At 49.7% G+C, this 18,133-nt stretch overlaps 1 protein-coding gene across 1 annotated transcript in view; it reads left to right on the forward strand.

The window, feature by feature from the left end:
* The first annotated feature begins 3,585 nt into the window (after positions 1-3,585).
* LOC129708033 (uncharacterized) overlaps positions 3,586-18,133 on the forward strand; it is a 38,375-nt gene continuing 23,827 nt past the window's right edge. The window contains exons 1-2 of the mRNA XM_055653575.1: positions 3,586-3,847; positions 12,444-12,648. Of these exons, the coding sequence (XP_055509550.1) occupies positions 3,586-3,847; positions 12,444-12,648 (467 nt within the window). The remainder of the gene's footprint in view (positions 3,848-12,443; positions 12,649-18,133) is intronic.

Raw genomic sequence — 18,133 nt, forward strand, 5'->3', positions numbered from 1 at the left:
CCTACTCTGGGCAAGTGCGTCTACCCGTTCTATTCCTCTCGTGATTTTATACACCTCTGTAAGACCACCCCTCATCCTCCTGCGCTCCAAGGAATAGAGTCCAAGCTTACTCAACCTCTCCCTGTAGCTCAGACCCTCGAGTCCCGGCAACATCCTTGTAAATCTTCTCTGTTAGCTGTGGACGGTCTCTCATGTTATTTTGCACCACCATCACACCTTAGCTGCCGTGAGGCCATGTGCACCACACACTCCATTAGTAGAACCTCTTAACCCCTCCAACCCAATGGGGTATCAACTTCAATAGCTCAACAGTGGCACAGTTGGTCGTGCTGCTGCCCCACAGCACCAGAGACCCAGGTTCGAGCCTGACCTCGGGTGCTGCCTGTGTGTGTGGAGTTTAGGCGTTCCCCCTGTGACAGCGTGGGTTTTCTCCGGATGCTCCGGTTTCCTCCCACATCCCAAAGACGTGCGGGTTTGTAGGTTAATTGACCAGTAAAATTGTAAATTGTCCCTAGTGTGTGTAGGATAGTGTTAGTGTGCGGGGATCGCTGGTCGGCGTGGAACGTTGGGTTGTAAGTTGCCCAAGTAAATATTAGGTGCTGTCTGAACACCTTCGCTCAGACCCCTTCCCATTCCCACACTGATCTTTCTGTCCTGGACCTCCTCCACTGTCCAAGTGAGACCACACACAAATTGGAGGAACAGCACCTCATATTTCGCCTGGGCAGCTTGCACCCCAGCGGTATGAACATCGATCTCGCTTGTTAGTTTCATGTAACCATTGGGGTCATTCACCCCGCTAGTCGCCCCACTACACCACTGTCCACATCCTCGTATTCCTCTCGTTATCAACTTGCCCACAGTGACCAATGTGTCCCGTCTACACTAGTCCCACCTGCCTGCGTTTGCTCTATATCCCTCTGAGCATGCCCTCGCCACGCACCATTCTAAATATTTCTTAAACGTTGCAATAGTCCCAGCCTCAACCACCTCCTCTGGCAGCTCGTTCCATACACCTACTGCGTGAAATAGTTACTCCTCAGGTTCCTATTCATTCTGGGCAAGATTAAATACCTGATCTATACCTCTCGTGATTTTATACACCTCTATAAGATCACCCCTCATCCTCCTGTGCTCCAAGGAATAGAATCCCACAAAGCCTGCTCAACCTCTCCCTGTAGCTCAGACCCTCTAGTCCTGGCAACATCATAGTAAACCTTCTCTGCGCCCTTTCAAGCTTGACAATATCTTTCCTCTAACATGGTGCCCAGAACTCTAAATGCGGTCTCACCAACGTCGTATACAACTGCAACATGACCTCCCAACTTCTATACTCAATACTCTGACTGATGAAGGCCAAAGTGCCAAAGGCCTTGTTGACCACCTTATCTACCTGCAACACCATTTCCAATGAACTATGCACCTGGTGTCCAGTAAAAACATAGCGGGCATGAGTACAAGCCACACACACACATACAACACATAGAGGAATGCCAGGGTGCAGAATACAGTGTCACAGCATTGTGGCGTTATAGCTACAGAGAAGGTTCAGATTGAAAAGAAGTGCAAGACCTGTGATGAGATGGGTTGGAAGAGCAGAGCAGCACGGTGTCTCAGCAATAGAGTTGCTGCCTTTTACAGCACCAGAGACCCGGGTTCGATCCTGACCATGGGTGCTGTCTGTACGGAGTTTGCACGTTCTCCCGGTGGCCTGCACGTGTTTTCTCCAAGATCGTCGGTTTCCGCCCACACTCCAAAGACGTACGGGCTTGTAGGTTAATCCGCTTTGGTAAATTGTCCCTATTGTGTGCAGGATAGTACTGGTGTGTGTGGATCGCTGGTCGGCGCGGACTCGGTGGGCTGAAGGGCCTGACTCCACGCTGTATCTCTAAACTAAGACTGTTGAGCAGTCTGGTCACAGCAAGGAAGAAGTTATTCCTGGAACCTGCTATCTAGCTATTTGTGTATCTGTCAATACTGGGAGCTAATCTCAAGACTGGTGTACGTATGTTTGTTATCCTCCCAGTGTCTCCATTAGCTACGAGAGTTAGCTTCTTTATTGGAATCCATCAGAGAATGACAAGCAGTTAACCTGAGGGAGAGGGAGTGTTGTAGACTCACCTGAGCAGCTCTGAAATTCAAAAACCCTATAGAAACAAAGACCTGTAGATGCACCATCTTCCTGTTCTTCTCCACAACTGCACTCTCCCTCCTTCTCCCACCAGATCACCTACAAAATCCTGATCCTCACCTACAAAGCCCTCCACCATCTGCCCCCCTCATATCTCACTGACCTCCTCTCCCCCTACCAACCCTCACGGTCCCTCAGGTCCACATCAGCCGGTCTCCTCTCCATCCACAAGTCCAACCTCCGCAGTTTTGGGGACAGAGCCTTTTCCAGGGCAGCTCCCAGGCTCTGGAACTCCCTCCCCCAACTGATCCGCAATTCCGTGTCCCTCACCATCTTCCAGTCCCGCCTCAAGACCCATCTCTTCACCTCTGCCTATCCTTAGCCCCACGTCCCCCTCCCTTTTTATCTGTGCATTAATTGCCTCATACTGTGTTTTGTATTGAATTCTGTCTTTACTTTGTGTACTAGTCATGTCTCTACTATTTATTTCATTCCCCTTACATGTTTTTCCTCTACCTGCTAAATGTTTGTAAGGTGTCCTTGAGACTCTTGAAAGGCGCCCATAAATAAAATTTATTATTATTATTATTATTCTCTCTCGCTCTCTCCCTCTCTGTCTCTGTCTCTCTCTCTCTCTCTTTCTCTCCGTCTCTCTCTCTCTGTCCCTCTCTCTCGCTTGAGCTCTCTCCCTCTCTTTCTCTCTCTCTCCCTCTCTCTCCCCCTCCCTCCCCCCCCCCCCCCCCCCCCTCACTCTGCCCCGCTGAGATTATCTACATATCCCATCTCTTTGGGCTTGGTCTGCTCCCACAGATGTGAGTGGGGCAGCAATGCCGGGGGCTGTGGGTGGGATATTAGTGTGGGGGTGATTCGGGGTCACCAATGTCCCTGTCCCCTTTCCCTTCTCTCCCTCTCTCTCACAGTGTGAATCTCTGTAAAGGTTGGTTGGCGTAGAGCAGTAGATGCAACGTGTCGGGCTGCAGAGAGGAAGGGGGTGGTTGATACTCGTGTCAAACCAGTGCCGATTGTGTTCTGTGTTTTGTGCAGGTTGAACAGCTCGATGGTTTGCTGCAAGAGGGAGTTCTCCATGCAAGCCCAGCCTGCCCTGCCCACGGACACCCTGCCCTTCGACCAACCAGTCAGCGCCGCGCGCCGGGGATCGACCTCGTCCTGCTGCCCGCCCGTCAACCTGCGGCCCTGCCCCCCTCCCTGCCCCATGCCCACCCCCTTCAAGCCCGTGCAGAGGCCCTGCCCCCCCCCCTGCCCCCCCCCCCTCCCTGCCCCCCACCCAGCTGGACCCCCCCCTACCCCCCAGTGCTGCCCCCCCTCCTCCGCCCTCAGCACCCGCCTGCCAGCCTACCAACCCCCCTGCCCACCCCCCCCACTCCCTGGTGGCCTGCCTGGCCGGCATGAGACCCCCCCTGCCCCCCCCAGCTGCTCCCTGCCCCCCCAGCCGCATGGGCTGCTCCGTCGGCCGGCCCATGACCCCCACCTGCCTCCCCACGGCCCGCATGGGCTGCCCCTCCACCTCCCCCCTTGCCCTGTACACCACCATGCTCCAGGCCCGGTGTCCCTCCACACCGCCCCTCACCTGCCCCCCTGCCAACCCCATGCCAAGCTGCAACCCCCCCCCACCTCGCCCTTGCTCCGTGGCCAGTCCCTACCCAAAACCCTGCCCCCCCACCGAAATGCCAAGGTTTAAACATGACCATTGTATGGGTAAGATGATGAAGACTTAATTCTCCTCTACTCTGGAATAGACATGTGTGATGTCAAATATGAAGTCTATTTTTTCTTTGTCTTTGGGCTGTCTATTTTCCTTTCCGAGGCACCCGATATGTAAGTGATCCGAGAGGTGAATTGAAAGCCCGCGTGGCCTTTAGCGGCCATCTTCTCGCTTGGTTTCATGCCCGTTGGTAACTTCCATGGTATCTGGGCAATGTTGGCTTTCCCATGCGATCTTGGGTCACCAAGCTCCCTTGGAAAAGCACCGCTGGTCTTCCCGCCGAGACCGTACTTCGGGAAGCTCCTGGCCTGGGTGGGTTTGCACCGCGAGCGGGTACAACGCACGAGGGGACGGTCTACCGTGTATGTGTACAGAGGGCGCTGAGATCAGATACGACCAAGTGCCCACAGCATCTGCCCTTGCCATCGCAACAGAGGTCCCGAGCCCTGGGTAAGAGCTCTGGTCAACGGCAGTGGCCAAACCCCCTTGAGTCGCGGCGACCCCTCGTCACATCAACCCCCTGTGGTACGTTCATCCAACCCATTCCCACCGGCATAGTAAGCCAGGTCCCCATGCACTCCACCACCCCCCCCCCCACGCACCACACTAGTACATCCGGCAGTCAGGGATATTGAGAACCAGTCAATGTAACGTGCAAATGGGATGAACCACCATCAACTGGAGGGGAGTTGGGAGCAGGCTCTTCTTGTCCTGACGGTTCCTCTCGTTGACGGATGACGCAAACCCCCAAAGGTCGTGAACGCAGCACGAGGTCACGGGGATTAGACCGCGCCCTTGGCATGAGAAAGAAGAGACGGAGGAAGAAGGAAGAAGGAGAACGGCAATAGTGACCAGACCTTTGCATCGCAGCGGCCCGTGCAGCCAAATCCTTCGGCGCCCCAGCTCCCGACCCACCAGCGACTGGATCCAGTGGATGTGGCCAGGAGAAGGACAACCTTTAGATTAGTTTAGAGATACAGCATGGCAACAGGCCCCTCAGCCCGCCAAGGCCGGCCAGCGATCCCCGCACACTAACACCATCCTACACACACTAGGGCCAATTTACAATTACACTAAGCCCATTAGTCTACAAACCTGTACGTCTTTAGCGGGTGGGAGGAAACTGGAGATCTCGGTGAAAATTCACGCAGGTCACTGGGAAAACGTACAAATTCCGTACAGACAGCACCCATAGTCAGGATCAGACCCGGGCCTCTGACAAGGCAGCAACTCTACCGCTGAGCCACCTCTGTTTAAAGGAGTCCAAGGAACTACATTTCCCCTGGGGCACCATTCCCCACCAGCCTGGCGTAAATCGTCCCATCTCCAACCCACAGCCTCGATGGCCAATTGATAACCATGGGCCAAGATACTCCAAGCATACCACTGCTCACATCGGTCTCCTAGATATGACAATCACCTTTGCTTCCAGACTAAAACATAGTGTCCAGATCGTCATAGAGTGATACAGCGTGGAAGCAGACCGCTCGCCTACTTGCCCACACTGGCCAACATGTCCCATCTATACTAGTCCCACCTGCCTGCATTTGGCCCATATCCCTGCAAACCTGTCCTCCAAATCTCTCCTAGTTTACACCCCAGCGGTATGAACATTGACCTCTAATTTTTGATAGCCCTTGCTTTCCCTCTCTCTCCCTCCCCTCCCCCTTTCCAGTTCTCCCACTCTCCAGTTCTCCCACAAGTCCTACTGTCTCCGCCTTCTTCCTTTCTTTCCCCCACCCCCCCCCCCCCCGACCCCCCCACACCCCGACCCCCCTACCTCCCCGACATTAGTCTCAGGAAAGGTCTCAACCCGAAACACCGCCTATCCTTCTATCCATTAATGCTGCCTCACCCGCTGAGTTTCTCCAGCATTTTTGTCTACCTTTGATTGTTCCAGCATCTGCAGTTCTTTCTTAAACAACTATCCATGTACCTGTCTAACTGTTTCTTAAATGTTGCGATAGTCCCTGCCTCAACTACCTCCTCTGGCAGCTCGTTCCATACACCCAACACCCTTTGTGTGATAAAGTTGCGCCTTGGGTTCCTATTAAATCTTTCCCCCCCTCCTCCGCTTCTTGGTTCCCCTACTCTGGGCAAGTGACTGTGTGCGTCCACCCGATTTGTTCCTCTCGTGCCGTCTAGTATTACTCCAGCACCTCCTGGACATGTTGGGGGATCCTCAGTACGCCAATCCCCGTCAATTGCCCCTCTGGAGGCATTTGCAGTTGACCTTGGGACAGTGTTGCGTTGGGCTCTTTGAGGGTCTAAGATAGGCACGAAATGCTGGAGTAACTCAGCTGGAGAGGTGGCATCTCCAGACAGAAGGAACGGGGTGACGTCTCGGGTGGAGACCCCTCCCCCCCCCCCGCTGATGACCCCATCATCGCCATCTCCACCTTCCCCAGAGACCCCAGACCAGGAGAGTCCAACCCACAGTTATTGCCCCACCTTCATTCCAACCCACCTCTCTTTCCACACAGTCAAACCCCATCATGTTCCCTGATGGCAATATCGACAAGGTTTCATGATTTTGAGGCGTATTTCATGGGCGGTTGGAAAACGGCTGCACGGCATGGCAGCGGGTAGTGCCGCTGCCTCACAGCGCCAGAGACCCGTGTTCTCCCTGTGTCCCTGGGACAACATCCTCCCTGTGACCCTGTGCGTTTCCTCCGGGTGCTCCGGTTTGAGTTTGACTTTAGTTTAAAACAGTCAGCGGAAAGACAATGCACGATTACAGTCCTGCCAGCCACTGTGTACAGATACGTGATAAGTGGAATAATGCTGGAGGTCTCCTCCCATCTCCCAAAGACGTGCGGGTTTGTAGGTAATGTGATCTCTGTAAATTGGCCCCTACTGTGAAGGGAGTGGATGATGAAGTGGGATTACGCAGAACTAGTGTTCGGCGGGTGATCGATGGTCCGTGGGCTGAAGGGCTTGTCTCCACACTGTTGTCTTCTAATCAATCACGAAATCACGATCAATACACCATGAGGAATTGTAACACACAAACAGTTGTGTTTGCCAAGTGTTGTTACATTATTCTAGACCTCTCCACCTTCCCCACCATCTAACCCAAGTATCTCACCACCAGTGGCCCAGCGGTAGACTTGCTGACTCACAGCGCCAGAGACCCGGGTTCCATCCTGACTACGGGTGCTGCCTGTACGTTCTCCCCGTGACCTGTGTGGGTTTTCCCTAGGGTCCTCCGCTTTCCTCCCACTTCCTCCAAAGACGTTATTTGTCTTCGATAAAGATTGTAAATTGTCCCGAGGGTGTAGGATAGTGCTAGTGTACAGGGTGATCGCTGGTCGGCACGGACTCGATGGGCCAAAGGGTCTGTTTCCACGCTGTATCTCTAAACTAAATCAGCTCCAGTACTCCTTTAACTGAAGAAGCCCATAGATATTTGCAATCTCTAGCAAGTTTCGACCAGCTGTAATATCATGAAGGTTTGCTTATAATTCCAGTTATTATCACTTGCCCGTTCTAAAGTGTTGACAACCCCTCTTAACACACCAGATATCTCCCACTGCATAGTTTGAATGAATTGAAGTGTGTCACCTTAACAGACATAAGAGTGAACTAAAGGGCATGTCCCACTTATAAGACTTTTTCAGCATCCGCCGGCATCCCCATCGTTGCAGGTCACCGAAAATTTCCAACATGTTGAAAATCCAGCGGCGACCAGAACAAGGTACGACTCTTTGGGCGACTACTCACGACCGTACAGGCTTCACCCCGCGACATGTCGCCAGGTGTCGCCTGTACGGTCGTGAGTCGTCGCCCAAAGAGTCGTAACGTCTTTCTGGTCTCAACATGTTGACATTTTTCGGCGACCTATGGCGGGTGCCGACAGACGGCGAAAAAGTTGCGTAAGTGGGACAGGCCCTTGAGACACCGCAAGCTCCAGTGAAACAGTTATTCCCATAGAGCAGCACCATCTCAGTGGAAGTGTTCACTGCCTTCAGAAGCAGAAGCAAGACTTTCTGTTGAGTTTCTTGTTAAGTACAAAGGGGTGTATGTTACTGAATGCTAGAGAGATAGTATGGCAAGAATTGGAGGAGGAATGTCTTTAGTCAGAGGGTGGTGAATCTGTGGAATTAATTGCCGCAGAAGGCTGTGTAGGCCAAGTGGATATTTTTAAGGCAGAGATAGATAGATTCTTGATCAGTACGGGTGTTAGGAGTTAAGGGGAGAAGGCAGGAGAATGGGGTTATGAGGAAGAGATATATCAGCCATGACTGAATGGCAGAGTAGACTTGTTGGGCCAAAGGGCCTAATCCTGCTCCAATCACTGATGAAGAATCTACTGTGAGGCAATTGGATTGAAAGATACAGCATGGAAACAAGTCCTTCCGCCCACCAAATCCCCACCTGTTCACGCTAGTTCTATGTTATCCCGCTTTCTCATCCACTCCCTACACACTAGGGGTTAATTTACAGAGGGCCGATTAACCTACAAACCCGCTCAACTTTGGGATGTGGGAGGAAACCAGAGCGCCCGAACAAAACCCACGCGGTCACGGGGAGAACGTGCAAACTCCACTCAGACGGGAGCCGAGGTCAGGATCGAAACTGGGCCCCCGGAGCTGTGAGGCAGCAGTTCCTCCTGTAACATTGGATGTTGCTCTTAAATGCTTTCCTTTGTTACTGAATATTAGTTTATCCACGTGAATGAGAGGCGAGAACTTCAGCGGATATTTCACTGGCTGGAGCGTTGGTTGAGACATATAAAACGAGGATTTAAACAAATATTTTAACAATATTTTTAATTCCATGTTAATCCTTCCTAATAATTTCTGCTCACCCGCTGCCATTATGGAGTATGCATCGGGGGCAACCAAAATCACAGTGAAGGGGTGAGCAGTGGGAAGAGGCAGTGGGGACTGGGAGAGAGGGGGTGGGAGAGGAGGTGGGAGAGGAGGATGGTGAGGAGAGAAACATTGCTGACATCAACCTTCCCGATGCGTTACAACCACAATTTAGGACGGCACGGTGGCGATGCGGGTAGAGCTGCTGCCTCACAGCGCCACCAGAGAACCGGATTTGGTCCTGACCTCAGATGCTGCCTGTGTGGAGCTTGCACGTTCTCCCTGTGACCCAGTCGCTTTCCTCCGGGTGCTCCGGTTTCCTCCTCCGTCTCAAAGACGTGCGGGTTTGTAGGCTAATTGGCTAACCAGTCAGCGGAAAGACGCAGTGCACAGATACATGATAAATGGCTGACATTCATTGTCAAGTCTTTGTTACACTCGAGAGGATTCATGGTTTGGTGCAGTTATCGTGTTAAACCGTGGGCGGCACAGTGGCACAACCGGTAGAGTTGCCGCCTCCACAGCTCCAACAACCCAGGTTCGATCCTGACCTCGGGTGCTGTCTGTGTGTGGAGTTTGCACGTTTTCCCTGCGACTGAGTGGGTCTCCTCCGGGTGCTCCGGTTTCCTCCCACATACAAATACGTGCAGGTTTTGTAGGTTAATCGGCCCCCCTGTAAATTGCCCCTATAGTGTAGGGAGTGGATGAGAAAGCGGGATAACACAGAACTAGTGTGAGCGGGTGATCGATGGTCGGCGTGGGCTGAAGGGCCTGTTTCCATGCTGTATCTAAACTAAACTAAAATCAGGAGGGAAGAGTGGAGTACCTCCACACACATGCAAACTCTCTCACCTCACTTTGCCTGCCAGAGCTTAGAACAATTCTGCTTTATTATCCCCACAACAAGTCCAACATTAGAGATACAGAGTGGAAACAGTCCCTTTGGCCCACCGAGCCCGCACTGACCAGCGATCTCTGTGGATTAACACTCTACTACACACACACACACTAGCGCCAATTTACAATTTGCAAAAGCCAATTAACCTACAAAACTGAACGCCTTTGGAGAGTGGGAGGAAACCGGAGCAACCGGAAAAAACCCACGCTGTCACAGGGCAAACGTACAAACTCCGTACAGACAGCACCCATAGTGAGGATTGAACTCTGGCGCAATAAGGCTGCAACACTACTGCTGCGCCGCTGTGCCCGCCAACTCGTTTATCCGCTGCTAAAACTCACACTTGTCCAACAAACAGATTTTCTCGAGATAGACACAAAATGTCGGGGTGACTCAGCTGGACAGGCAGCATCTCTGGGTGACGTTTCGGGTCGAGATCCTTCTTCAGACTGAGTGTCAGGGGAGAGGGAAGGACAGAGATATGGAAGGTTAAGGCGTGAAAAGGACAGATCAAAGCAGACGCTGTTCAAGCAAAAATGTAGAAGGGTTCATTGTTGCCGGAGGGGAAGTTGACAACGAGGAATACAAACAGTAACATTAATCAGGAGATCAGTGAAACATACAGTGCCCTCCATAATGTTTGGGACAAAGACCCATCATTTATTTATTTGCCTCTGTACTCCACAATTTGAGATTTGTAATAGAAAAAAATCACATGTGGTTAAAGTGCACATTGTCAGATTTTAATAAAGGCCATTTTTATACATTTTGGTTTCACCATGTAGAAATTACAGCTGTGTTTATACACAGTCCCCCCATTTCAGGGCACCATAATGTTTGGGACACATGGCTTCACAGGTGTTTGTAATTGTTCAGGTGTGTTTAATTGCCTCCTTAATGCAGGTATAAGAGAGCTCTCAGCACCTAGTCTTTCCATCACCTTTGGAAACTTTTATTGCTATTTATCAACATGAGGACCAAAGTTGTGCCAATGAAAGGTCAAGGATGCCATTATGAGACTGAGAAACAAGAATAAAACTGTTAGAGACATCAGCCAAACCTTAGGCTTACCAAAATCAACTGCTTGGAACTTCATTAAGAAGACAGAGCACTGGTGAGCTTACTAATCGCAAAGGGACTGGCAGGCCAAGGAAGACCTCCACAGCTGACGACAGAAGAATTCTATATTAAAGAAAAATCCCCAAACATCTGTCCGACAGATCAGAAACACTCTTCAGGAGTCGGGTGTGGATTTGTCAATGACCACGGTCCGCTGAAGACTTCATGAACAGAAATACAGAGGCTACACTGCAAGATTCAAACCACTGGTTAGCCGCAAAAATAGGATGGCCAGGTTACAGTTTGCCAAGAGTACTTAAAAGTTTTTTTAAAAAAGGTCCTGTGGACAGATGACATGAAGATTAACTTATTTCAGAGTGATGGCAAGAGCAAAGTATTTGAGGAGAGAAGGAACTGCCCAAGATCCAAAGCATACCACCTCATCTGTGAAACACGGTGGTGGGGGTGTTATGGCCTGGGCATGTATGGCTGCTGAAAGTACTGGCTCACTTATCTTCATTGATGATACAACTGCTGATGGTAGTAGCATAATGAATTCTGAAGTGTATAGACACATCCTATCTGCTCAAGTTCAAACAAATGCCTCAAAACTCATTGGCCGGCGGTTCATTCTACAGAAAGACAATGATCCCAAACATACTGCTAAAGCAACAAAGGAGTTTTTCAAAGCTAAAAAATGGTCAATTCTTGAGTGGCCAAGTCAATCACCCAATCTGAACCCAATTGAGCATGCCTTTTATATGCTGAAGTGGAAACTGAAGGGGACTAGCCCCCAAAACAGGCATAAGCTAAAGATGGCTGCAATCCAGGCCTGGCAGAGCATCACCAGAGAAGACACCCAGTAACTGGTGATATCCATGAATCGCAGACTTCAAGCAGTCATTACATGCAGAGGATATGCAACAAAATACTAAACATGACTACTTTCATTTACATGACATTGGTGTGTCCCAAACATTATGGTGCCCTGAAATGGGGGGACTATGTATAAACATTGCTGTAATTTCTACATGGTGGAACCAAAATGTATAAAAATGGCCATTATTAAAATCTGACAATGTGCACTTTAACCACATGTGTTTGTTTTTTTTCTATGACAAATCTCAAATTGTGGAGTACAGAGGCCAATAAATAAATGATGGGTCTTTGTCCCAAACATCATGGAGGGCACTGCAGATACATAGAAAATGTAGAGTAGGCCATACGGCCCTTCGAGCCATTTAATACGATCATGGTTGATCATCCAGAATCAGTACCCTGTTCATGCTTTCTCCCAATATCCCTTGATTCCGTTAGCCCTAATAGCTCTATCTAACTCTCTCTTGAAAACATCCAGTGAATTGGCCTCCACTGCCTTCTGTGGCAGAGAATTCCACAGATTCACAACTCTCTGGGTGATGAATATTTTCCTCATCTCAGCCCTAAATGGCCGACCCCTTATTCTTAAACTGTGACCCCCCTGGTTCTGGACTCCCCCAACATGGGGACCATTTTTCCTGCATTTAGCCTGTCCAATCCCTTAAGAATTTTATATGTTTCTGTAAGATTCCCTCTCATCCTTCTAAATTCCAGCAGGTATCAGCCCAGTCGATCCAAACTAGTGGGAGAACCATGGCGGGGGAGAGGGAAAGCCCTACAGATATCCTCCCCAAGTTAATGCATGCAGTTTTGAAATGTCCGCTCTCTTAATGGGGCTGGGCTTATAAAATGAAAGTGGCCTGTGGGCAAGACCGTTTGCAAACCGTGGGAGGTGACTTGTCGGGAGCACCTACACTGATGTCTCTTCTTCTTCTACAGTGCCGGTGTGTTGCAATGGGGAGCCACAGAAAGACTGCACAAAGCCTCCTCCGCTGCCTGCGTCTCTGACCAGCTGCAAGTCTGGCCAAGGCAACGACTTTTTCAGCAACATGATCAGGGAACTGAACCGCAACGGTGTGTGCAGCAAGTTTCCTCCCTCCAAGCCAGTCGTGACTCCCTGCAACCCCAACACACCCACCGCCAGGTAACCAAAACCGCTTACTGCTTCATAGCTCGGCTCGGCTTATTGCCACGTGTACCCAGGTGCTGCGGAAAGCTTTTGTTGCGTGCTAACCAGTCGGGGGGGGGGGGGGGGAAAGACCAAACCGAATAGTGAAAGGCCTGGGTAGAATGGGTGCGGAGAGGATGTTTCCACTAGTGGGTGAGTCTAGGACTAGAGGGCACAGCTTGAGAATTAAAGGGTGTTCCTTTCGGCAGGAGATGAGGAGGAATGTCTTTAGTCAGAGGGTGGTGAATCTGTGGAATTCTTTGCCACAGAAGGCTGTGGAGGCTAAGTTAGTGGATATTTTTAAGGCAGAGCTAGACAGATTCTTGATTAGTACAGGTGTCAGGCGTTATGGGGAGAAGGCAGGAGAATGGGGTTAGGATGGAGAGATAGATCAGCCATGAATTTGTGGCAGAGTAGACTTGATTCTACCCATTTCTGCTATCACATATGACCTTATGAATACATGATTACAATCAAGGCATTTACAGTGTATAAATGCATGGTAAGGGAATAACGTTTAGTGCAAGGTAATGTCAGCAAAGTCCGATCAAGCATAGTCCAAGGTTCACCAATGAGGTAGATAATAGCTCACGGCCGCTCTCTGAATGTGGTGGGATGATTCAGTTGCCTGATAACAGCTGGGAAGAAACTGTATCTGAATACAGAAACTGGAGATGTGCGTTTTCACCCATTTATACCTTTTGCCCGATGGGAGAGGGGAGAAGAGGGAGTGGCCGGGGTGCGACTGGTCTTTGATTGTGCAGAGCCAACCCTGACTTCGATTCACTTTGCAAAGTGAGGGAGCAGATTGGTAAGAGATCCTCTCCATGCTGATGGGCCCTAGTGAGACCACACCTGGACTATTGTGTACTGTTATGGTCCCCTAATTTGAGGAAGGACATTCCTGCAATTGAGGGAGTGCAGCGTAGGTTCACAAGGTTAATTCCCGGGATGGCGGGACTGTCATATGCTGAGAGAATGGAGCAGCTGGGCTTGTATACTCTGTAGTTTAAAAGGATGAGAGGATATCTTATTGAAACGTATAAGATTGTTAAGGGCTTGGACACGCTAGAGGCAGGAAACATGTTCCTGATGTTGGCGGTGTCCAGAACCAGGGGCCACAGTTTAAGGATAAGGGGTAAGCTATTTAGAACGGAGACGAGGAAACACTTTTTCTCACAGAGAGTTGTGAGTCTGTGGAATCCTCTGCCTCAGAGGGCGGTGGAGCGCAACGGTGTGAGCCCTCCCAATTCCCAAGGGGGTGTGAGTTGGCAAATTAAATTGGCCACCTTAAATTGCCTCTAATGTGCAGGTAATGGTAGAATCAGGAGTGAATTGGTGGGAATGTGGGGAGAATTATCTGGAGAATGGGATTGTTCCGTGATCAAGCATAGATTTGAGGGGCTAAATGGCCTTGTTCTACATCTAAGGGAATATGGAAAACTGGAGCAGATGAGAGAGTAGATAAGAGGTACTCACCACCTTCTGTGGTATTCCCTTGGGATGGAAGTGACTGTATTCCACTCTTGATTCTGTGGGTCCTAAGGTGTTTGATGAGGCCAGTGTGAGACTTGGCAAGTCCAGGCTCCATCTAAAGACAAAATTGGACACAAAATGCTGGAGTAACTCAGTGGCTCAGGCAGCATCTCGGGGGGGGGGGGGGGGGGCGAAGGAGAAGGAATCGGTGACGTTTCATGTGAACGTGTGATCGATGGTGTGCATGGACTGGGTGGGCCGAAGTTCCTGTCTCCATGCTGTACCTCTAAACTCTAAACTGATTTTAAAGGGCCCAGGGGTTGTGGGTGGACCAAAACAGAATTGGTTTAAACGGTGGGTTGTGATTTGGAATGTCCTACATATACCAAGGTGGAAACAATTTAATAAAAACAGAATTGGATTTAAAAAAAAGCCCAGAGTGCTGGAGTAGCTCAGCGGGTCAGGCAGCATGTCTGGATTGCATGGATAGGTGACGTTTCAGATCAAGACCCATATGCAGATTTGAAACATCACCTATTCACGTTCTCTAGAGATGCTGCCCGACCCGCTCAGTTAATACAGCACTTTGTAAAATTGTTGTTCTTTGCTTTGAAAAGTGGATGAATAAGGAGAAAACTGGCAGGGCTGTCTGCAGGAACAAACTAGGAAAGAGGTTGCTAATGACATAACTCTTTCCATAACCCAGCGTAGGTGATAAGATGTAGGTTTATTAGTTTCACATGTTCTGTGAAAGGCTTTATTTTGCATGCTATCCAAACAGATCACATAATACTATACATGGGTACAATCGAGCTAATCTGAAGGAGAATAATTACAGTATACAGGGTGCAGAATCTAGTTCTCAGCATTGGAGCGCATCAGTTCCAGAGACAAAGTCCAATGTCCGCAATGGGGTAGAGGTGAATCGGACAGTACCCTAGCTTATGGAAGGACCGTTCAGAAGCCTGATAACAGAGGGGAAGAAGCTGTTCCTGAGTCTGGTGGTGCGCGCTTTCAAGCTACTGTACCTTCTGCTGTGAATTAGCAATGCAAGGTTATATTCCACAATGTGACATAGAGACAAGAGTTTGGAGCAGGAGGGGAGTGCCAGAATTATAAATCATTCATGAACCTTGAGTCAATAAGCAGGTTTGATTCAGTGGACATGTTGCACAGGCCGCTGTGTGTGTGTGTGTGTGTGTGTGTGTGTTGCTTGGGAGACGGGCGTGTCCTTTCAACTGCCAAGTGCAACTTATCTTTGCTGCCCTCTTTGGTTGCCGTGACGATTAAAGGGCCTGTCCCACTTGGGTGTCATTTACGCAACATCATTTATGAGTCACGACGCACCAGTGAGGTGCGCATGGCGTGCATTTCGTGTGCATGGCCCGTGGTGAGGCGTGGTGGCGTAGGCAGTGACACGTGGTGCCCCAGGATTTTGGGATTTCACAAAATCTTCGCGCGCCGTTTGCGTGACGTGCAAATGAAGCTCAAGTGGGACAGGCCCTTAAGTTCCCCCCTTTCCCCTCCCCCCTCCCCTTTTTCCCCTCCCCCCTCCCCCTCCCCCCCTCCCCCCTCCCCTTTTCCCCTCCTCCTCCCCCTCCTCCTCCTCCCCCCACACCCACTCCAGTGTTTGTAGCAATGGGATTATCAACCCCTTGGGATTATCCTGACATTCAGTATTCAGTTTAGTTTATTGTCACGTGTACCGAGGTACAGTGAAAAGATTTTGTTGCGTGCTAACCAGTCAGCGGAAAGACAATACATGATTATATTCGAGCCGTCCACAGTGTACATACACATGATAAGGGAATAACATTTAGTGCAAGGTAAAGCCAGCAAAGTCCGATCAAGGATAGTCTGAGGGTCACCAATGCGGTAGATAGTAGTTCAGGACCGCTCTCTGGTTGTGGTAGGATGGCTCAGTTGCCTGATAACAGCTGGGAAGAAACTGTCCCTGAATCTGGAGGTGTGTGGCTTTTCAATGGATCCATTTCCAGAGGGAACGAAATCAAGAAACAACCAGGGAGAAATCACAGGGACATAGCAGTGATTGTGTACAGCATTCCGAGTATATGTTTTCTTGTTCAATACAATGGAGGATTTAAAAGTAATGTAGCTGGGTGGGGCAATGTTGGTGGGGGATAGTGTGTCAACCTTTGTAAAACTAGAATTAGCAACCATAACAAGGTTGTTAAGGAGCAGGGCATTGTGTTAAACATGCAACAGAACTGTGCACAGTTGTTTAATAAGGGCCTGTCCCACTTGGCGATTTTTTCCGGCGACTGCCGGCGTCGTATCAGGGTCGCCAAAAGATTTTGAGCATTTCAAAATCCAGCAGCGACAAATAAAACGTTGCGCCACTTGAAAAAACGGCGCACGTCAATATACGTCATCACGTCGCGAACTTTTCGGTGACCTGATACGTCAGTCAACGATGCTGGCAGTCGCCGAAAAAATCGCCAAATAGGACCCGCACATTACGTGGCATCTGAGCCAGGCCCATCCTTCGTAACACCAGAGGACAGGTAGAACCTCAGTTTAGTGACACTTGGTGCACACCTGCTTTGGCTCTACACTCCGCCTGATGCAGCCACCCTATTCTGCACTCTGTATCTTCCCCTTCCTACATCCATTGTCCTTCGTTTGATTTGATTGTATTTAGCTTTGTTTTCTAGTTTAGAGATACAGCGCGGAAACAGGGTGGAAACTTTCACCACCTAATTCACGACCTCTGCCGAGTTTGCCCTTGACTCGTACTCGCAGCATGGTCGTCACGAGGTCGTAGGTAGGTCGTGATGCTAGTCGTAGGTACTCGTGATATCAAGTAGGTCGGGGCGTTTTTTTCTAGCCTGATGAAAAATGTCCACGAGTAAAAAAGCTCGTGGATTAGGTCGTGAAAGTGAGACAGTCCCTTTAAGCCTCTTGGTCAGCAAGATTTAATATCTGCATAAGCAAAAGCCATGCAAAGCACTATACAGTCTATACATTTGACAATGCTAGTGTTTTATGTTTATTAGTGTCACGTTTACCGAGGAACAGCGAATAGATTTGTTTTGCATACTATTGAATCAGATCAGATAATACTATACATAAATAATGTATAAGGGCGGCACGGTACTGAGTGGTAGAGCTACTGCTACTACAGCAGCTTAAACCCGGATTCAAACCCGGGTGCTTGTCTGTATGGAGTTCGTATGTTCTCCCCGTGACCACGTGGGTTTTGTCTGAGATCTTCGGTTCCCTCCCACACTCCAAAGACGTGCAGGTTTGTGGGTTAATTGGCTTGGTATAAATGTAAAATTGCCCCCAGTGTGTGTGAAGGATAGTGTTAATATGTGGGTATCGCTGGTCGGTGCGGACTCGGCCAAAGGGCCTGTTTCCGCGCTGTATCTCTAAACTAAAAAACTAAATACAATCGTCAAACTAAGGACAATGGATGGAGGAAGGGGAAGATACAGAGTGCAGAATAGGGTGGCTGCGTGTGTGGCTGCATCAGGCGGAGCGCAGAGCCAAGGTGCGTTGGCACTAAGTGTCACTACCTGTTGAGGTTCTACCTGTCCCTGGTGTTGTGAAGGATGGGCCTGGCACAGATGCCATGCAATGTGCCAGTCTGCTGGACATTACCACCCCATCTGTCCTTTGTGGAAAGGTTCTCCCAGACCAACAGATTTCACTAATTCAATTCAATGACCAACAGACAATTCAGATTTCACTTCCCAGTTTTTTTTTAATCAAAAATAATTTAATCAATTAATAAAAATATTATTTACAGTACAATATAAAACGAAACAAAACCCACATCATAATTCACGTCTAACAAATATACTAAATGAACTACTATATAACTGTATTACAAATCACGTCGAGGTTGACTTCCACCCCCCGTGGTGTCCAAAAGATCCCGGGATTTCCCCGCGGACAGCGCACAGCCCCTTTCCAAAACCGGGGGCACAGATGTAACCCCCGGAAAAGGGGCAGAAAGCCA

The sequence above is a fragment of the Leucoraja erinacea genome, chromosome 22 (genome assembly GCF_028641065.1).
Source record: "Leucoraja erinacea ecotype New England chromosome 22, Leri_hhj_1, whole genome shotgun sequence".
Lineage (NCBI taxonomy): Eukaryota > Metazoa > Chordata > Chondrichthyes > Rajiformes > Rajidae > Leucoraja > Leucoraja erinaceus.